This window comes from Lepisosteus platostomus, chromosome 2 (genome assembly GCF_059453375.1).
Source record: "Lepisosteus platostomus isolate fLepPlt1 chromosome 2, fLepPlt1.hap1, whole genome shotgun sequence".
Lineage (NCBI taxonomy): Eukaryota > Metazoa > Chordata > Actinopteri > Semionotiformes > Lepisosteidae > Lepisosteus > Lepisosteus platostomus.
Window position 1 is genome coordinate 60,177,430 of NC_142612.1, and position 20,659 is coordinate 60,198,088.

Consider the following 20,659-nt stretch of genomic DNA (forward strand, 5'->3'; position numbering starts at 1 on the left):
GATTGCTGTAGTTACATGCACTCCATTCAGTAGAAGAACTGTCTTCTGGTACACAAGGAGCTCATTGTTAAACATTCTAAGGTGTAACAAAGCGTTTTCACACAAGAGAGGAAGTATTTAATTTTCACATTAATGCCTTGGAAGGCCAGCAATTCACCTACAATAGAATAATAAATAACACATTAAAAAAGACATAAGAGGAGGGGACATATTTGAAAATTGAAAGCAGTCATTTGGGATCCATATTCAGCAAGGAAATTTAATTTAGTACACTATTTAGCCTTTGTTAAGCCTGACATCTACAAATGAAACATTATGTTCAGACTCACTTGGACAGAAAATATACAAGTGGGTCACACTCCAACAGGGGCAAACATAATTTTAAACTTCAAAAGATATAGCCACAGACAAAATAATCATAAATGAAATGAATATTTCTTTAGCTAAGAATAGGTGATGACAATATGTTTCAGAATTCAAAATTCAGACCCGTGTCTTAAACCACTTAATTAAATAAAAATGTTAACTATGTCTTGCTAGGCTGATTGAGTGTGCAGTAAACTAAGAGGACATGTTAACGTCTTCTGTGAGGAGCAGAAGAATATCCATATGCAATGAACATTATATCTTCATTTTCTAAAATTCAGTACATTTGAAGTACATTAAGCCTTATGGCTCTAATGTGTACAGTATTCACTTCTTTGATCTGGAAGATGTTATTTCCAACACAATATCATGAAATTGGTGCAATTCAATGAGCAATGTCTTAAAATAAATGTTACACAGAAAATTTGCAAGACAACAAAAGTTTGGTAAGTCGCACACTGGGGTCCAAAAACCTGACCTGGACAACTGATAAAAGTTATAATATTTTGGGCGGCCCTTCTACTAGAGATGGTTTTGACCTTTCAAGACAAAATAACACAGCAGAGTCTAATTGCAACAACTGAGTTTATTAGTGCATGAATTACAGTCCATGCCTTCAACACAATCAAGATTTAATCTGCTTCCACACTGTTTTCTTTCATTGACAATGCTCCTGACATTAAGTGTAAGGTCATTCTCTCAAATTCTGTCTTTGTTATTTAATGCTGCAATATACACATAATATAGGAGTTATTATATACTTACACAATGCACTATTAAAACTAAATACAGTGTGATCCCACAATCTAAAACCCAGCCTTTGGTGATTCATGTGTGTCCTCTTTTCGTTAAAGCAGCATTGATGGGATTCTGTAACAAACGACCCATGGATCAATAAGCTAGGAGCAAACCAGCTGAGTACAATGAGACAAATGGCTTCCTCTCTAGTATCCTTTCTGATGCATTTACATATAACCAGCAAGGCAGGTTTCATAGAATTACATTTTTGTCATATATGTCAACATATATATGACAAAAAGTACCACTTTAACATAAAAAAATACTTAAATGAATGAACACTGGTTCAAGTTCTAATTACTTTATTTCTAGATGTTATGTTTAACTTCAGGAAACATGAGTCAGGGATATGACAAACAATGTTGCTGGCTGTTTCAATCAGACCCATGTTGTAAAGTCTGGTCATTTAAGATCCCCATTCATCGTTGTGCCTTCTCATCTTGATCTTATTTAAGTGTCTGGAGAGCAGGACCACTTGTTTGACGGTGAATTTAGACATGAGGGCAGGAGATTCTAATATTGTGGTATAAAACATACTGAAAGTTTTCATTTCAGCTCCTTAATGAGCCTGACCTTTGACCCTGCCTGATGAGTTCCATATCTGTCCATTTGTGCTTTCTGCCAGAAACATCTGACAGCAGTTGCACATTTTGACAGGGATATGACTAATGAAGTCACTGCATAAAAATAATGGGGCAGCAATTGTGAGCCAGTTGTGTGAAAACCAAGCTCCCAGAAAAAGACTGGTATCTGCTCACATTTGTCTTCAAGAACGAGTTAATAATGTGAATCAGATGCCTAATTCAGGGACTGAAAGAAACTTTACCTGGAGTCTCTCTGTGAGTTATTTGGCTCTCTCCTTATGGAGCTTGTTTTCTTCATGTTGTGTTAAGGCTGATGTGACAGTGAATTTTGGTACAATACTGTGCCAACATTTGCAGCTTTGCTTTCATTTGATGCAATGTAACATCTTCACTTGTGAGATGCCAAATGCTTTTCACACAGCTCTGTGTTTCTTAGATTTAAAAAGAAAGCCCAGCCAGCACTGCAGCTGAAAATCTGCAGTAACTGTTTTTTGTTAAAATCAGGGGCTTAACATTAGGGCTCCCTCACTTTGGAATAATTCCCGGATCAGTGCTCCAAGGGCTAACCGCTTACTGTAAGCTTATATTAATACATTTTCTCTCCATGTCTACACTACTATAGTCATCTGGTGAGTAGTTGAATATACTTCATCAACTGCCTTCTGTATTAACACCTTTGTTCTTCTAACAAACCTTTTTCCCCGATTGAAGCAGATCTGTTTTTCAACACCCGCCAATGCATTTGTTTCAGCATTGGACGAGATAACAAAACTAATGAAGATAAAACAAGGGAAATGAGCTGCATTAATGACAGGTGCCCCCATAACGGAGCTCTTGAAAAACTCACATTCAAAGAGGAGCAGTGAAAATAACCCAGCATTGCAATAGCTCAGGCACGAGCAGACTTTGTTTTTTTGGCGAGCTGGATGATATATGATGAGATGATGATATAAATGAAGAGTGGACTGTCACGACACCTCAAAGTGAAGTGTATGGACATCTTCCCCCCTGCCAGACTAAAGCATGGGATCAACTTCTATGAATTAAGATGGTTTCTGAAGCTTCTGAAACTTTTCAAATGAAAAACCAAAGGTCAGTTTTAGAATAATGCCAACCATTTTATAAAGAACCAGTATGATTTTGTACTTGGTAAAAACAGCAGTAAAAACACAAAGACGCTTAGCTACTCACTACAGGGAATTATATCCCTGGACATGAAGAAGATAATGAAGCAACAGAAGAGGCAGCACAGGAAAATGCTAAAGACAGCCGGTAACCTATACACAGAAACCCTTTCAATTTTGTATGATATGCACTTTGGGAAAGTGGGGTTAAAGATGGGCTTCTCATGACATTCCTTCCATGTGGATAAACAGAGTCTAAGCGATAAGAAGTTAAAATTAAACCAATCCTAAACAAAATATATATAAGAAGCAAAACAAATGTTTATATTCCAGGCTGATTAATCTTCTCCTTTATCAGGACAATCAATACATTTTAAGACTCACATCTGCCACCAGGGATTACCTAATCGTGCATGATAAAACTCTTCAGCTGGCCATAAATCATAATTAGTGACGATTGCTGTACTGTTGCAAGGCACAGAAGTATTTCTGTCAACAACAAACACTGCACTTGAAAGATTTACATGTAATTCCCTTAAAAAAAACCCAAGTCCCACTTGTCCAAATCTATGAAATAAAAAGAAATGAGAATTGTATTAGCACAAAAACTATTTCATCAAAGATGTCAAAGCTGACCTCAAGGAATGCATTCACTAGGTTTGGGATCTTATAATGCAATTTACCTCTGCGAAATATAGTGGAGGTGTTTAAACATTTAAAGGGCTTGTCAGGAGGGTTTTACTTATTTTGCGTTCAAACTCATACCTACATTTGATAAAATCAGAAGCCAGTAATTTGATTTTTATTTTCAGCATATCAGAAATAAATGTACACAAAAAAATTATACTGTTTCAGTCTGACACCGAATGTGTAGATGAAGGGAATGCGCCGAATTGTAAAATTACACAGACACAGAAAGCACAAATCAGGCCCATTTTATTTCAGGCCAACTCATTTTCATATTCTTCATGCTAAAATATTTTATAACTTTTGGCATGACCACAACAAAGGTGTGGTGACCCATGAAAACTTGAAAGACTACAGATGACTCATGTACTCAGATAATTCAAGTCAGGAAGTTTATAAATGAGCAAAGAGAAACAAATCACTGTACTATAGTACCAAACCATTTACCTCCTCACAATAGTAGACCTATTTTAATATGAAAAATAAGATTATACACAAGACAAAAGGCCCTCTGGCATACAGTACCTACAGTATGAAATTCATGTAGATTTCACTGAATGCCAAAAACGCAATTTAGTATAAAGTTACTAGTTAATTTACTTGATAAAATACCTGTTAAAAATCTTTAATAAAACAAGTTTTCTCTTTTCAAAACTGTAATCTATCCTGTCCAATCTTTAACTGACAGCTTTTCCCAGAAAGAAAAGCTACCAAAAACATATTAAGAATTCACATATGCCTCCATAAGGTAATTACTGAAGTTAATAAAATCATACTATTAAATGTTAGAAAAAAGTGAATCTATTTTAAGTATTTAGCAAAACAATCTTTTAACAGTTCTACTCATATAGATGCTTTTAGACTGAACAATTTCAGAACATTAGACTTACTAGTGACTTCCAATTAATTAGGTCAATTAATTACGTATGTATTCCCCCTAACAAACATTTTCTAATAAAGCAGCAGTAAATCAAATAGAAATGCTTTAAGGATTACAAAAGATGCTGTGCAACATAAGGATATAAAAGGCCACTCTTTTTTAAAGCTTGGAGGAACTATGGAATTATGCTATGTATTTCCTAGTACTGTTCCTAATGCAAGACAATATTAGATAGATTTTCAAATGATCATAGGAGGCAGTTAACATTTTCATGGCATCTGGCAATATTACATGCCTTCTTAGCATCAGCAGCATGTATACAGCAAATAATCCAGATTTTTTTACAATGCAGAAACAGACCTACTGCATTCAGTACAGGCCTGAAGTATGATGAGTCAATTGCTCTGCACAGACTGAACCCCACAGCTGTAAGAGGGCAGCACCTTAATGAAGTCATGTTTAAAATGGAACTACGTTAACAGTAAAGTCCTTTTTTATATCAGAGAAAAAAACCATTTAAACTTTTCCCGTCTCTGACAAATTAGCACTATTCACCTACAGTATAGCAAATGAAATCTAATGAACTCATGCAAAGCAAAAGGAATGTTTTCACAGCAGTTCCTTATACATGAACATTGCTCTTTAAGCTGTGGCAAATGTGCAAACCATCAACTCCCAACAAAAATCTGCAATTTCTTAGTGCTGCAAACAATGCAGCAGCATCCGAGTTAAGGAACTTAAGTGGACTGGACTCCTAGTAGACATTTAAAGAACAAGTCCTTCTCAACCAGGAGAAAAAAAACACAAGTGAAAGAAAAAGATCCCTGAAGTTATTAAACAAATACTGGAGTAGAAAGTAAAGAGATATGGAAACTGAGAAGACAGATTTCCAAGTCCTTTCCTGAAAATGCTTGGATTTTGAGAAGAGTCCAATATGGACAGACAGAAGTACCTTTGTGTGCTCTCCCTAGTGAGACTGGAGTGCTCAGGAAAACTATCGACACAGGACAAGCCTTGTACCTCAGACCACATTCAAAACTTGGAATTGTAAGAGTTACAGACCTGCACTGTGAGCAGTACCGCAAAAAAAGAGAGGCCACCAAACACGGGCTTACAAGAAGGCAGCAAATAAATTCAATATTTAATATAAATATAAAAATATTTTGTGGACAATTTAAATGAACAGGTAACCAGTTCTGAAATTAAGCAAGTTGAAGGTAAAGAAATAGATGAGAGACATGTGCATGAAAAACGAGTGCATCGTGGAGCATTTCTCCTTCTTATCTACTTCTCTAGAATGAATCATGTTTGAATATATTGTAGAACATGTTACAGCATTTGCCAAGACTCCTTCAATACACATGAATGTTATTGATCAGCATTGCAAAAAATAAATAATAATTATAAGAATACAGTATTAGTAATAAAGAAGAACTGGCCTCCACTACCCACGAGCTTTTAAGGATGTGTTCTCAGCTCTAGACTTTCTGAAAAAATGGCTTCATTACTCTGTGTTCCCCTTGTGAACTGTGATCTACTCTCAGGCCTTTCATGCAAATCAGCGCCGTTTTGTTCCACTAATAAATCAACAGCTGTGGCAGACACTGCAAGCTGGCGAAACAGGCAGAATATTATGAAGTCCTTTTTTATTCATAAAAAAGTAATATTTGTACTGCTGCTGAGAGTCCCAGTCTGCCATGCATTTATTTTACTATGAAATAGCTCCCCACAAACAATCTCGCAGCCCGAACCCTTGTAGACAAAATTTATAAGTCAACGCCTGCATTAAATTTCTCAATACTATTCTTAATCAAGGAGTTGTATTTTATAAGGCTCAGCTCCTGAGGAATACCTCTATCCCTTCTGCCCTGACAGACTGTTTGTCAGCTAAGCTCCCCATCATGTATCCCTACCACTGTCAGCTCATGCGGGGAGACCTTCAGTTTTACCGCAAACACTCGCACCCTGTGCAACCTTTGTCATTGATCGCTGATCCAATCCAGTGCCCACATGTTCTTCAAGTGCCTACACAAGTAATGAGGTGCTCATGGTGTAAAATTAAACTGTCAACTGTCAGGGATTGATAACCACAGCGAGAGCTGACCTAGAACACCTGCACTAGTGGACAAGACAGGTGTGACGCTTTTGATCACAGAGGCCCACTAGTCATTCTGACCCAGTACTGTCCCACTGAGCATTTCCCACATGACAAAGACTTCAGCCTTCTGAGGTGCATCACTGCAATGTGTCTTGTCTGGAGCACCGAACAAACCCACTTATTTCACACCCTTACCCTTGAGTTTCTATAACAGATAAGGAAAGCTGTGATTTAAAAGGTTAGAAAAAGATTCTGTTTGAATTTAAAAAAGCACAGACGAACATTATTAGACAGCTAGCTCCATGCATAGCCAAAACGCCCTATTGTATTTGGCTTACAGTCTGGTAACTGTCAACAGGGTATCTCTTTACTCTAACTAATGTGAATTTTTTCCAACTCTTTCCTAGCTCTCATACCTAGATTTAAACGAAGCTTCTGAGAGAAAACGCTAAAACAAATACAATTTGCATCTTGGTCCTCGTGTGGGTCTGAGAGGTTTTTCGAAGTTTAAAAATCCCTGCAGGAAGGAGAGTTGGAAGAGTCTGTAAAAGAATAATTACACAAAGCAGGAACACGTGAAAAGTACAGCTGTCGGAGCCCCGTGTGTGGAAAACCAGAGATAAAAATCTATTAACTTATTTGCTGACCCTATTAAACAAAAAAATGCCTGTGTGCTGAAATCTTAGTGACAATGGCATCCAAATCTTTTCACCCTAAATTCCCAGACCAAATACACAAGCTGTCTGATGAAGGCACAGAGTGACACCAGTATAGATTCTGGCCCTGCTTGCTGGCAGTTTACGAACAGTCCTAAGGGGTTCAAGCTGCCCTTTATATGTTAGCTGCCCTTTTTCACCATATGCTACTGAGAGCCGAGGATCAGCACTGTTGTAGAACTGCATATGGCACAAATAACATCTGACTAAGTAAGGCAATGGATCACACTATCAAAGAAAAATCAGGCAGACAAACCCTGCTTGTTTGTGGGACGTTCAGCAAAGCTCACTGCAGAAAATGTAAAACTATTATCAGTAGCAAAGCAGATCTTCAAGTCTGTCCTGTGATACTTAACTGGACTTAACGATGAAAGCAAAACCAAAATTGTAATTTAAAATCCATGCTTTCATTAAGCATTAAGCATTTAGCCACCTAGTGGCAAAAAATAAGAACACTATAAATAAAGGATATGTAGAACTTCAGTACTAGTGACTGTTTAATCTCAGGACAAAAACAACATGAAAAAAACAGTGCAGTTGTCAAAACTGTTATTTTCCTTCATTCCTTTATCTGTGAACATGAGATTAATATGAATGATATAAACAATATAATGTGTGTTTTCTGAACTGAATCCATGCACACATTTAATTATATTAGACCAAAAACATATCTGTGTTCAACCTAGTAAGTTCACCTGGACAGACAGTATTGTGACACATTCTCCTTAAGTATTTTTTTCTTCAAGTGTAAAAGTCAGTATTTGAATGCATTTCCTTTTGCGGCAAGAACTGCATGAAATCTACAACCTACTTGTATTAGGCACACCAAACTCCTTTTGAAAACATTTGAGATGTTTCGCTACAGCCACTGTGAGTTCTTGCCGAGTCTTGGGGTATTTTCACTTTGCTTTTTTCTTCAGCATGTAAAATGCATGCCTGATTGGATTTTACATTTTGAGCGTGCCTTGGCTATATGTTTTGGGCCACTGTCGTGCTGCATGGTGAAAAGCAGTACAATAAGTGTGGAGATATTTTCTCCCACACAAGCAGACATAATGTTACTGTTAACTTCAGAAATTATTCAGCTGCCATCATTACCTACACCATCAATAAAAATGAGTAAGCCTGTTACAGAGATAGTGATGCACGCTCAGGCCATAACATCACCTCCACCAGGCTTTCAGAGCTTGTTAAGAAGTACAAAGATGAGTCAGGTGAGTTTTGGAACAAAGTGTTATTGACAGATTAAACCAACAACCGTTAAACCTTTACCACAGCAATAGAAAGTTTATACTCTGGAGAAAGAAAGGATGAACAGATCCACCAAATAACAGCACCTCAGCTGTGATGCGTGCTGTTATTTCCATGTGCATTAAGTTTAGTATGAATGGTGTGGGTATGCATGGCCATCTCTGGAACTGGCTCACTCATTGTAATTGATGATGTTGCTAAAGATGAAGAATTCTGAGGTATACTTCTACTATATACAGGCTCTGTATGTGCTTCTAGTGTCTTTCTACTGTAGGAACTAAATAATCATAGGAAGTCACTTATGTTCCTGTTGTTTCCTTCCCTGTGTGATAGCTAATAGGCTAATTGTATTAATGCCAGGGCTAAGCCCACTCTTAATTCACAAAGAAAGAAATAGGTGCATTTGGCCAGGAGCTCACAGGGATTGTGCTGTAATGGTCAAGTCCTCTTGAAGTGGGCCCGGTTATTGCTGGCAGGTGAAACATCTGGCCAGACACTGTAACATCTGTAGTGGATTGGGCATCTCCAAGACCACCGTTGCCTATCCACCACCTGACACTTAACTTGCTCTTACACTGGACCCAGAGATGTTTAGTTTACCCGGGACAAGGCATGGACAGTGACCGGTAATTAATTCATGGGAGAATATTCTGAATTCAATTTCTTTAAAAGAACAATGTCGTCACTAGCATTCAAATGTTCTTAACGAGCAACGTTAGCTGTGAAACGTTGCTCAACCCCTGGTCAAAGAGTCAAAAAACCTGCTCCGAGCTTTTGAATACAGTTGAGCTTTTCTTCATGTTAAAATAATATTGCTCCAGAGGCTAGGATGTTAACTTTAATCAAAACAGGAAATCCTGAGGAGGATACAGCTCCTCTGCTCCTCCGTCGAACGTTATGGAGATCGAAATTAATTTGTTTTGTGTTTGTGAAAAGAGTCACAATATCAGGAAGCAAGGGTGGCTCATCAAAGCCTGTGAGCTGGGTGAAACACCGATTCTCTGGAAGGAGTCTTGCTTGGAATGTTGCGAGGAAAGGAATCTCCACTGTCCTATTGTTCAACACTTCCTCTCTGTCTTCGGTTGTACAAAACTCATGGGCCAGCAGCACAGTATGTTCAGCTCGGATGGTAGAGGGTCTATTCACTTCTGAACTCCTGTAACTGCCTCATTCTTTCCACAGAAACCCAACCTCCCATGACTACAGCCATATGGAAAGAGGGAAAATGGTGTCCAGTATCCTGCACGTAGTATAACCTGAAAGACTTACATTTTTTTCTAAAGTGCCATCGTAATTGGTAGCAATATGATTAAAAAGACATTTCGGTTGCATTCTTTTTTACTAGAAATTTAGCAAATGTTGTTTTAAAGCATGAGGTTAAATTTCACAGTATTTTAATATATACATACTTTTGTAGTATACTGTAATGGGGAGCTGCAACTACATTGAGTACATAGAATTTTTCATATGCACACAGTTGCACATGTAATCCATAGATTAGAAGCTGTCCATAACCATATGCTATAAATGTCCAACATTGTGCAATCAGTTTAGTATAATATGAGAACCCCCAAAAATACACCTATCAAACTCCCACAAGTGTCAAACTGTGTCTTCCTTCAGAGAAATGAAAAGGAAGACCTAAAATGCAGCTGCAGTTTAAAATCCAATAAACTACAGACTTTAGCTGGGGCCCCTGTCACTTTTTACAAATCTCCTTTTTACAAAAGATGAGAGGAGCATATGATTTAAAGAATCTAATTATGTTAATGACAAGCAAAACTAGTGAACATACAAGCGATGGACGCATCTGCCCTCCCCTAAGTTAATCAAGAGCTGCTCAAAAATAGTTTCCTTCCCTCTTCAGAAATCCCACTGTGGTGGAACAAATTGTTATCTGAAGTTTCACAAAGCAATTGTTCGATAATTCCTGTTTATGGCTTTAATCCAGTGTTTAAAAGAAAGGTCTATACTGCCAACACTTGAAATATTTCACAACAGAAGCTGAAAAAAAAGTATTAGCTGTCACTTGGTGGGTCAGCTGTGTAATAGCTGTGGTCTAGAAAATGTGGCCTCTCACATAAACATCCAGCTTGCTTACTCTGACACGCTGGCGATATAAGGGTTACAGTGTGACCTGCTCTTATAATCTTGTACGTCTAGTGTAAAAGGCAAAAAGCAAAAACATATAGTACAAGTTATTATGTTGTTAAGATCCCATTTAACTAGAGAATCTTTTTATTTACAGCACCATTTTCAGTAATGCAACTTAATATTTTTATGTAAACCAGCGGTCTACATACTGTAATCAGTTATGAATTTTGTAGGGAGGAGTGGAATTGGAATATTGGATTCCACTAAAGAGTCTTAATGTTTCTACAAATAATCTGAGGAAAAATAACCAGTGTTTTAAATGCAATAGGATAGGAACTTAATGGACAATGGTCAATTAATATCGACTACACATTTCTCCAGCCTTTTTACTCTTTTTTTATTGCCGTCAGACACAAACCAAACATATGTCTGAGGGCATTTTAAACAGTGTACGTCCATATTATGATATTCCTATATTCTGACTTCTTTTGAATCCGACCCAGGAATCCAGTGTAAAATCTGGATTACATATATAAATACTGTAAATATGTACATACACAGGTAAGGTGTTCCAGGTGCCCTACTGCATTATTAACTGCATAGTAATGTCTGGGACACTAATTTCCTCTTCCTATATGAGAAACTACAGTATATAAGTGGTTCACCATAACATAACATTATATCTGCAGAGCAGCAACAACCAGTAGCAAGAAGACCTGGAATGTGGATTCTTTCATATGTTGTGATGCCAAGTGTCATTTGTGATTCTTTTCAGAAATGAATCAAATTACTGTACGGCACAGAAATGTTGACACCTTATTATAGTTATTATAGTGTACTTCTCTTCCTGTAGCAGCAAATGAGTGATGAGGTATTTTTTTTTCCCAGACTCCTCCAAAAGACACCTGCTAAAGAAAAGCAATAATAGGGCTCTCAAGTTTGCCAAGAAGCTTCAAGTGAAGCCGCTTCCCGTACTTATAACTCCACAAATTATTTCTGAGAGCAAAATGTTCTCCCTTTCTGTTCTGTCACCAGTACATTTTAACTTCTGTTGCAACAGTTTGGCTCCATAACCTTTCCATGACTTTTTGCCAGGCTGCTTACCTCCACTACTGTGCCTTCCCAACAGGGGAAGACTAGACCTTAGTACCAGCTTCTCTGAGGCGTGATTCACAAGACTCCATCCCCACTTGTAGAAGCTCACGGAAAATGATTACCATGCCAAGCATTTCAGTAACTTTTCAGCCTTTCTTTTATTTCTGGTTCTGCATGGTCATTGCTTGAAATTGTTACAGACCTTCACTAGCTTATTGATTGAAGTCTCTCTGAAGGAGTTTAATTAACTAGCAGCGAGCATTTCCCAAACTAGTAATGGAAACAGTTTGCATATTGCAATTCCATTGATCTTGTACCATGATAAGGAAAGGCAACCCAGCAGACTCCAGCAGAAACATCAGGCTTATTTTTCAACAGCCAAATACATATGGAAAGGATTTGCTCAGTTAGGGATTAAATGTTCCGTTAAGGACAGTTTACTATAGCTAAGAGTCATAGTGCAGACCATTGTCCGCTGTTCTTTACTCATTTTCTGCAGACTCAACACAAAAATGCACACACACAAATGTTTTTCAGCACATATATAACAATAAGGAGTGGACAATCTTTGCTTAAAATACACTTACCTTTTGTAATATTTCTATTTATTTTAAACTCAGTTTTCCCACAGTGTTACTAAAAAGATATTTTTTTTTCAGAGAGGCCTTGCAGGTAAGGCACACAACCCCCCCAGACCATTCAAATGTTCCAAAATAATATAATGATATAAACTTTTGTATTCATCGACTATTGCTCTATTATTGAATGACCTTTATGAAGAAAAGCATTCTTGTTCTTTATTTTCTAACGTTTAAGGTTTGTTCATTGTTTGCCATACTTCTCCTTTTCCCAGTGGTACAAGCACAGCCTTTCCCATGCCAACAGTAAAAAGCCCCTCCCAAGACAGTCAGACACTCTGTCTGGGTCACAGTTTTATCAACCTATTGACTTGGTCAGCCGAACTCTGCCGAAGAGGTTCACACTCCCAGATGAAATCCATAAAGTACAGGAGAGACTGCAGTGCACTTCGTAACTTCTTATATTATAGCTGAGCTATACTTAAGCTCATCAGCCCTTTTTTTGCTAAATATTTTACAAAACAGTGATAGACTTTCCTCCAAACATTCATGCCAGTAAGACGTGCACTTTGGCGACACAGACACCGCAACTTACATTTTTACCATGACCCATGACGAGGGAAGCATTCTTTAACAGGATTTAAAAAAAATGTTTAATATAAATCTCTTACTATAGCTAGATTTACAGAATCCCATTTTCCAGCGTGTTCTGCTTTTGGTTATATTAACTATCCTTCACATACACTCAAATAATGCGTCCTTCTAAGATGCTTCAAGCCAATAAATGTAATTTAATCTCCTTTGGTCTCTTATGTTCACTTTATCGGCCAGCATCAATTTTTTTTTTCAGAAGTAACCGTTTTGCTCCGTGAAAATGTCTGCTGATTCAGTCTAAACTTAATGCACATGTAAAGCAATAGTTAGCATGGACTCCCCAAAGATGACTGAAATGGTTCTGCTAAAGACAACTTCCTCTCAGGACAGTTAGTACACAAAGAGTTTCTTCTCTTTACTGCATCTGGTTCTTGATTCACAGGTATTAAAATGTCTAAATTGAGAAAAAACTGAAGAAATGTTTTCTCCAGACAACTCAACCTTATGAGTCTTTACCAATGTGGTGATGCCATCTCATCACTCACATGTTGTAAGGCAACACGACAGAACTGTGTGCATCATAGCAGAGCTTGTTTTGTAGTTTTTCTTCTAATGTGACACCAAACAAGTGAAAAAGAGTTTATTCACAATGTCTTCTGCCTCAGAAAAGAAGCAAAAATGGACTGGAAGCACCCTATTCTATTCCACCTTTGATACAATGAATATAACTCAGGTCTTGGCTGAGAATAACCAAAGTCACCATGACCGGCAAACTTAAACTATTCAGTATTGTTATGTGCAGAGGTAGGTCAAAACTGAACAAATCATTTATAAGCCTTTAGTAGTTCAGCCAAATCAGGTGTCAGTCATGACCTATTGCTGAGAATGTGATATCTCAATTCCAAACCTTTCCAACACAAAAGAGATCCTGGCAAACTAGCCCTTATTCCACAAACCAGGGCCCATACCTGCAAGATCCAAAGTGAAGAATCAGCTGCTGACAAAATGTGATGTCATTTGTTAAAAGATGGGAAAAACATGACTTTTGACAATGAACCTTACAACAAATAAAAAGCAGATTCAAATAAATGTGTAACCATTCCCCAGGGTTTGAAGTTGAGAAAAAAATTATAGTTGTCCCAAAACAGACTTCACATTTATGAGAAAAAGCACATTATTGTTATTATATGCTATTTTGATAAATCAGACTACTGTAGCCATTTTTAGACAAACAAGAAATCGTTCAAGCACCATTCTGAGTTCCTAGCATTGGAGCTGTTCGGATGCCACTAGGCTTTAAAAAACACACAGAGTAATTCTTCCAGTGAAAAATGATCCCCGAACTTGAGTGTAGGGCTAGAACTCTAATACACTGGGCCACAGAACCAGGAGCTTCCCCATATTTAAAGAAGCCAGAAGATGTCGCAAGTTTGTCTGGATGCCCCCCGACACATACCCCACTCCCCTGACACACACAGGCTATGGGGGGTCACTGGTGTGATGGATGAGAGGAGCTGTCTCCAGTGGAAGAAAGGACCCGGCCTGTCAATTTCACTGTTGAGCCAGCCGCTCCAGCGATTCCGGCCTGGTGACGGGGTGTCAGAGCTACGTGCAGGTGACACTGCCTGGGCCTTCAGCCTCTTTCACACAGCAGCAGACAGACCACGACAAAGTTTAACATTACGTGCTTTTAATTTTAATATCAACGTACGTAACCATACACACGCTTTGGACCACAATAAATTTAAACAGGTTGGTTGGCTCATTTTCTATTACTCCCCTGTGGAAATTAAGAAACCGAACTGAATCGTCATTGTTTTTTGTTTTTTTGCAGCTTTGAAATTCCAGGAACTACAGGCTAGTGAATTCCTGAGGCAAAATTGAACAAAGAATGAATGTAGATTATACTGCATTGTAGATTTCTTTACAGGTTTCTTTGGTCACTTAGAGAACTGAATTTAATTTTATAGCATTTGTTATCAAATATACAGTTTATATATCTACATTCATGCTACTTCATTTGAAGGAACGCAGTTTGATGGGTAAACAGAATGACGCGATTTATATTCAGCTACACAGACAGATAGATATTATAGTACAATAAAACAAAATGTGAGAATTTCCATTAACAAGAATAATATTCACCCCTGTAGTCTGTGTATTTATACACAATGTGCATATGTTAGTCAATGTATACATATACAAACAAATCCCTCTTGTTTAAGGTAAACACACTGTTGCTGATAAAGAAAAATGTCATTGTTCTCTTTAAAGCCTCTAAACACCAAGCTACCAACCATCCCTATTCAGCGTTCTTAAGGCTGTGTCACATTTGTTTACTAAACTTTAGTTTGGAGCAAGCCAAGCATTAATGTTGCCATGCATAACAAAACTGATCGCCTTCCTATCCGTCTGAGTTGAGGCAATGCCTATTTAATATTGTTACTCCTAGCCCCCACTTGTCTCACCTTTTAAATGGCCCAATCCATTAACCCTTTTGAATTCTACTTATAATGAGCTATGACAGACAAACAGATGATGCATGGCCCATTAAACAATGTAGATGTACTCCTATGGAATGATCCCATGACAGCTGTTGGCAATGCAGGGGGAAAAAAAAAAGAAAAGGACTGTTTAAACTGTTCGAGTGGACGTCCATTTCATTGGGATTTTATAGCTCTTTTTAAAAAAATAGTTTGTATTCAGAGAGGTCTACTAGAAATACATCTTTGTTACCCAGGCATGATATTTACTATGAATTATTATTAGAATAAGTATAAGAAATATCACTGACTTTAAAATGGCTAGTGTAGATTTACACTTATCTGATGTAAAAAAAAGAAACTGGATGACTGCGCATACAGACATGTAGTTCAAAATTCAATGTTTTAGCAGATAGCCTATAGTAAAGTAGGAATACATCACTCTTCCTGCTGTACATCTGAAAAAAAAAAAAAATCTGTGGGATAAATTAACCAAATATCGCAACTTCTCAACTGCGCTAATAAACATCAATGAGACGTCAATGCTGGTTCCTGTGCTCAGTTTACAATGCTGTGGAATCCTTGTGGATGGCAGGATACATGTGCTCATTTTTATTTCAGATTGGTCATAATAGTGTTACAAATGGCTTCTGAGCACCCTAGGCAATGCAAAACCCTCTGACACATCTAATTTTTGTCTTGCAGGGGCATCTACTGAATGAAAAGTTGCTTTCATCCAAAAGTTTGAAGTGGCGTTTCTTACTATTCTGACATCTTTCTTCGTCACTCATGACAAATGACAGAAAATCATTTGCAATCATACATACACACAAAAAAAAATTGCTGAAGGTATGCACAAAACACTCAAGTAAACCATGGGAAATCTGTGTGTATTACATGTTTCCCTCAATAAAAGAGGTTCTACAGAGATCTTCAATTAAAAACCTCTAGTAAAGGCATTCTTCTGTGGGGTACAATTATACATTCGCAGTCCTCAGAGGGCAGTGCTGTACTGCTCTCGTGTGATTTAAGCATTTAGGGATCCTTTTCAGAATAAATAATGACTGGATACATTGGTTTTGTTTATGTCTGTACATTTTAGACGTTATTAAACTATAACAGATACAGAGTACATACAAAATGCATATTGCACACAAAACCCCAATACAGGATCCTTAAGGGTCCTGTGGTCTGTCAGCCTTTCTTGATAACCTTTCCAGAGCAGACTTCCAAAGGATTTTGCTCCAACTCATTTTGAAAAACAAACAGAGGGTCCAAAAAAAGTTTAGGTACGATTTTTCCTAGGCTCGTACTAGCGTTTTTCTTAATGAGTCACTCAGATGGTGTCTCGTTTCTAATTTCACCGAAACTGTGCGTCTAAATTATCATCTGTAATTGCTGTTAGTTCAAACAGCTAAGCTCGATATACTGTTTTTACAGACAGAAACATGCCGTTACTTTTTCTACATGGATTTCGGACTGACACCTGCTTTCACTCTGACTTCTCCAGGTCCCCTCACTTCTGATTTTATGCGACATTAAATCTGCTTTCTTCCCCACAGAGCAGCCTGACATATAAGATGAACTTTTGCAGCTTTTTAATAGGAGTTAAAATAAGTAGAAGGCAAACTCAAGCAAATACCCTACTGGCTGCACGCTAAAAAAATAGTCTGTAGCAATACTTGAAAGAGACAGAGCTACAGATAATATTATGCACAGATGCACACTGAATTTATTTACTTGCAAAGTTGTTATATGGAGTCTGGGAATTTAAATATTCAATGTTGACATTGTACAGCACTGGCAAGAGGCCAAGCGCTGTCTAGTCTCTGAAGAGACCCTGTAGACAAGGAATTTGGTACATTCTCTCCCTGTGACTTAATAGGTAGAAATCTTTATTCTACATCTTGAGTAAATAATAATCCCTAAATATGCCTCAAATTATCCCCTTTTCTCACGCAGTAAATAATTATTCTTTAAAAATATGCACGGGAGGACTTGCTTGTAACCACTCTTTGCAATTGTTTATATTTTTGGAGCTTCAGTCTATCGTTCAAACGACCTTAGCCACTTCTGACCTTGGTTAAAATTGCTTTATAACTTCTGGCTTCAGTGTCACCCTCGCTCTCAGTTGCTTGCGTGTTTGTAAACTATATGATTTTTCTTTTCAGATGCAGCGAGCCAAGCCGTGATGAGACGGACAGAAAAATAAACGTCTAAGCACTGCTTTGCAACGAAGTGGCACTTCACCAAGAGCTTCTGCGCAGTCCCATAAAAAGAAATCAAATGTATTTGTCTGTTTCAACCTCCCCTCGAACACCGAGTACTTACACCTATTCCCCTCGCCACCACCAAACGCGAAAAAAACAACTTAGTTTTAAAATCGATGTGTTCTCTTTCAGATTTCCCACGGCCAGTCTCATTAGGCTTGAACTTTTATGTTATCATAAACATTGCTCACAGTATGGCCGTATGGCGAATTAAATCTAAATTAGAATGCAGTTTTTATTTTATTTTATATTCATGTAATAGTCATCTTAATAAGGAATCTTCGCGGAATACCCTTGTCCTCTTAGAAGTGACTCTCATTCTTTCAACAGGAATTCAACATTCTCCACTTGAAAATAAAGGACTTGCCAATACTTCTAACGTCGAATGTCCGTCAGTGCTGCTTGGAAAACTTTTCTCCTCCGCAAAGTTTCAACGTAGCAGGAAAAAAAATCATTAGCAGTCGTATTACACCACTTAAAAAAAGACATAGTTGCGTTTTAGTCTCCTGGGATTCTGGATATGTTGATCATCATTAATTGATTAAGTGGGTGTTAAACTGTCAATTGCTTACGATTTACCTTTTAATTATTGTGATCTGCGCTATCTTCAGGTTATAGGGCGGTCTGGAGGCATCTCTGCAAATTGAGATCTCACAATTAAATACTCTAAATTGTGTTCAAGCCCCCAGAAAAAGTATATTTTCACTTGTTCAGGAGCTTACTCTACCTCTTTTTGTCAAAATATAAAATATAATATTGCCTGAGAATTAAATTATGCAATTTAATAAGCACTGGAAACAATCCCCTCGGAAACTGAATAAAATTAAAATACACACGTTGTAAAAAATACTTATTCAGGTATGTCGTTTAAACAATCAGACGCTCGTCACTTTCAGTATTTGTAAAAACTTCCAATTTAACACAATATATAAAATGATTTAACTTCTATTTAATGTTGACAATATTTGTATTATACAATTTATGTATCGATCATTTGACATTTATTTTCTTCACGCCAAAAAACAATTATCTTTAGATTAAATCGGGAGGATCATTAATATCGTAACATACAAAGTAAAACAACAATAATAATATATTAGGATGACCACATCAGCTTCAAGTTCATTAAACGGAAAGAGCGCACAAAGACAGGCCCATGTTCTCTTTGCGATATGTCTGACCTGTAGTATTTTTAAGGAAAAAGGAAATGATATTTCAGAACACGAAAATTATACGTTTTGGAATGATTTCCTTTATTGCAACATCTGATCTTAACCTCATTTGGGAAAAAAAAATCAAGTTATTCAATAAACCGTTCGGTACTGTCTTTGAACTTTCTTAAATTCAGCGGCGCTACCAGGAATTATAAAAGCATACAAACAGAAAACTGTCCTGGAAACGACATTCACAGCCGCAGCATGAGGTGCACATTAAAGCTCTACTTTTTTCGCAGGTTTTCGATAATTGAAGCATATAAGAAAAACACTCTGTTTTGGGGGAACATGGATTTAAATTAGAATTAACACTGTTCAAAATTAAAAAGAAAAGTTAATAAAGTCATCGAGATTTTTAGAGCTATATGTAGGGCATTAAAACTCGCATCCTTCATCAGAAATGTTATTTATTGATTAGGAGAACAATTTCGATTAATACTTTCTGTTTATCTAGATCGCGGGAAACCAAGTTTATTTGAACGTAAAGCGACAAAGTACTCGAGAATTCCTTAAAGTCACTTTGGCACAATGTGAGAGAGAACTGCTAAATATAGTTAAGAAATGCTGCACTTCAGGGTATAGACAGAATACAATATTTTTACAAAACACATATATATATATAATAACGATCCCATGGTGAAAACGTCCGAATGATTTGATTTACAATTCACAGCCATATCATAATATTAAAACACTAGGAAAATACTGCGATTAAAGCTGCTACAGCCTTTGCACGACAGAAAAACATATTTCCAAGGTTTTCGCTCACAGCAGAGCGCAGCTATTGCAATATCCTTTGCACGCTACATTTAGCGCAATCGCGTTAATTTCTCTAACACACTTGTTGCGCATAAATTCCACGAAACGTAACCTATTTAAATAATCATCTAATGTTATTTCTGTTCAAACCCCACTCGTTTACAAACACCGTATTTTTATAGTCTCTAGAATACGCATGCCTTACGAACGAGTCCAAGATTTCACATTGTCCTGCTCTGAACAAGATTTAACTATACTACATATTTGTTCTCCGCCAGCTACGTCAATGTAGTACCTGTAAACATTTAAATGCACGGATTCCTTTTTCGGAAACTTAGTTTTCTGCTATTAGCTTAAGCCCACCTGCCTTTTCAAAGGTGCTGCTGCGAATTGAAGAGACCAGGACCTTAGCGCTTTTAACAGCGAGTTCCAGGGAACCGGACCTCAAGTTAAGCGACAGCGCCCACTACATGCAACGCAAAAGTGCTCGCAGCTCGGTCTCTGTAAAGTTCCTCTCGCATTTATTCAACTTTTTTCCCCAACTCATTTTGCTAATATAAGCTCGTGGTGCTCAGAGGACCGCTATTCACAAAAGCCAGCGGTCGCAAAGTCATTTCAAAATGCTTTCTCTCCTTTCCTTGTGCAAGGCGACAACTTGTGTACGTTGAGAGGACAGGTCAGTGCCTGCTGACATTAACGTAAAGAATACAGGTTGTTTCTATATTTAGATGTGAAAGCATTGATATCACATAAGAGATACACATGTACAAGATGGCAGTTTGCAAAACGCATACAAAGGGATATTGCACCTACTTGTGGCCAGTTTCCTTGCCCTGCCTTTGGACCTCATGATGCCAGTCTTTCAGCGTGGGTTTGTTTGATTTTTTCTTGGATCTTTTCCTCCTTTTTCTTTTTTCTCTGTCCCTTTCTCTGTGTTTCTCAATCCAGACTCGCTATCTCTCCAGCATTGTCAGTTCGGACACCTTCGCACATGCGCACAGCCAAACTGCCGGCGCCGCCAAAAAAGTTTGGAGCGATTTATCACTTGATATTACTGATCTTGTCAGA

General features: G+C 37.6%; 1 protein-coding gene across 12 annotated transcripts in view; it reads right to left on the reverse strand.

Annotated features, from left to right (window-relative positions):
* mecom (MDS1 and EVI1 complex locus) overlaps positions 1 to 20,659 on the reverse strand; it is a 187,020-nt gene extending 166,361 nt beyond the window's left edge. For 8 of the 12 annotated variants that reach the window (XM_088610816.1, XM_088610774.1, XM_088610811.1 and 5 more), the window contains exon 1: positions 20,405 to 20,658. In XM_088610816.1, the coding sequence (XP_088466942.1) occupies positions 20,405 to 20,441 (37 nt within the window). In that variant the 5' untranslated portion in view covers positions 20,442 to 20,658. Of the gene's footprint in view, positions 1 to 20,404 lie in introns of all 12 variants that reach the window. The other 4 variants (XM_088610792.1, XM_088610737.1, XM_088610727.1 and 1 more) reach the window with 2 other exon arrangements.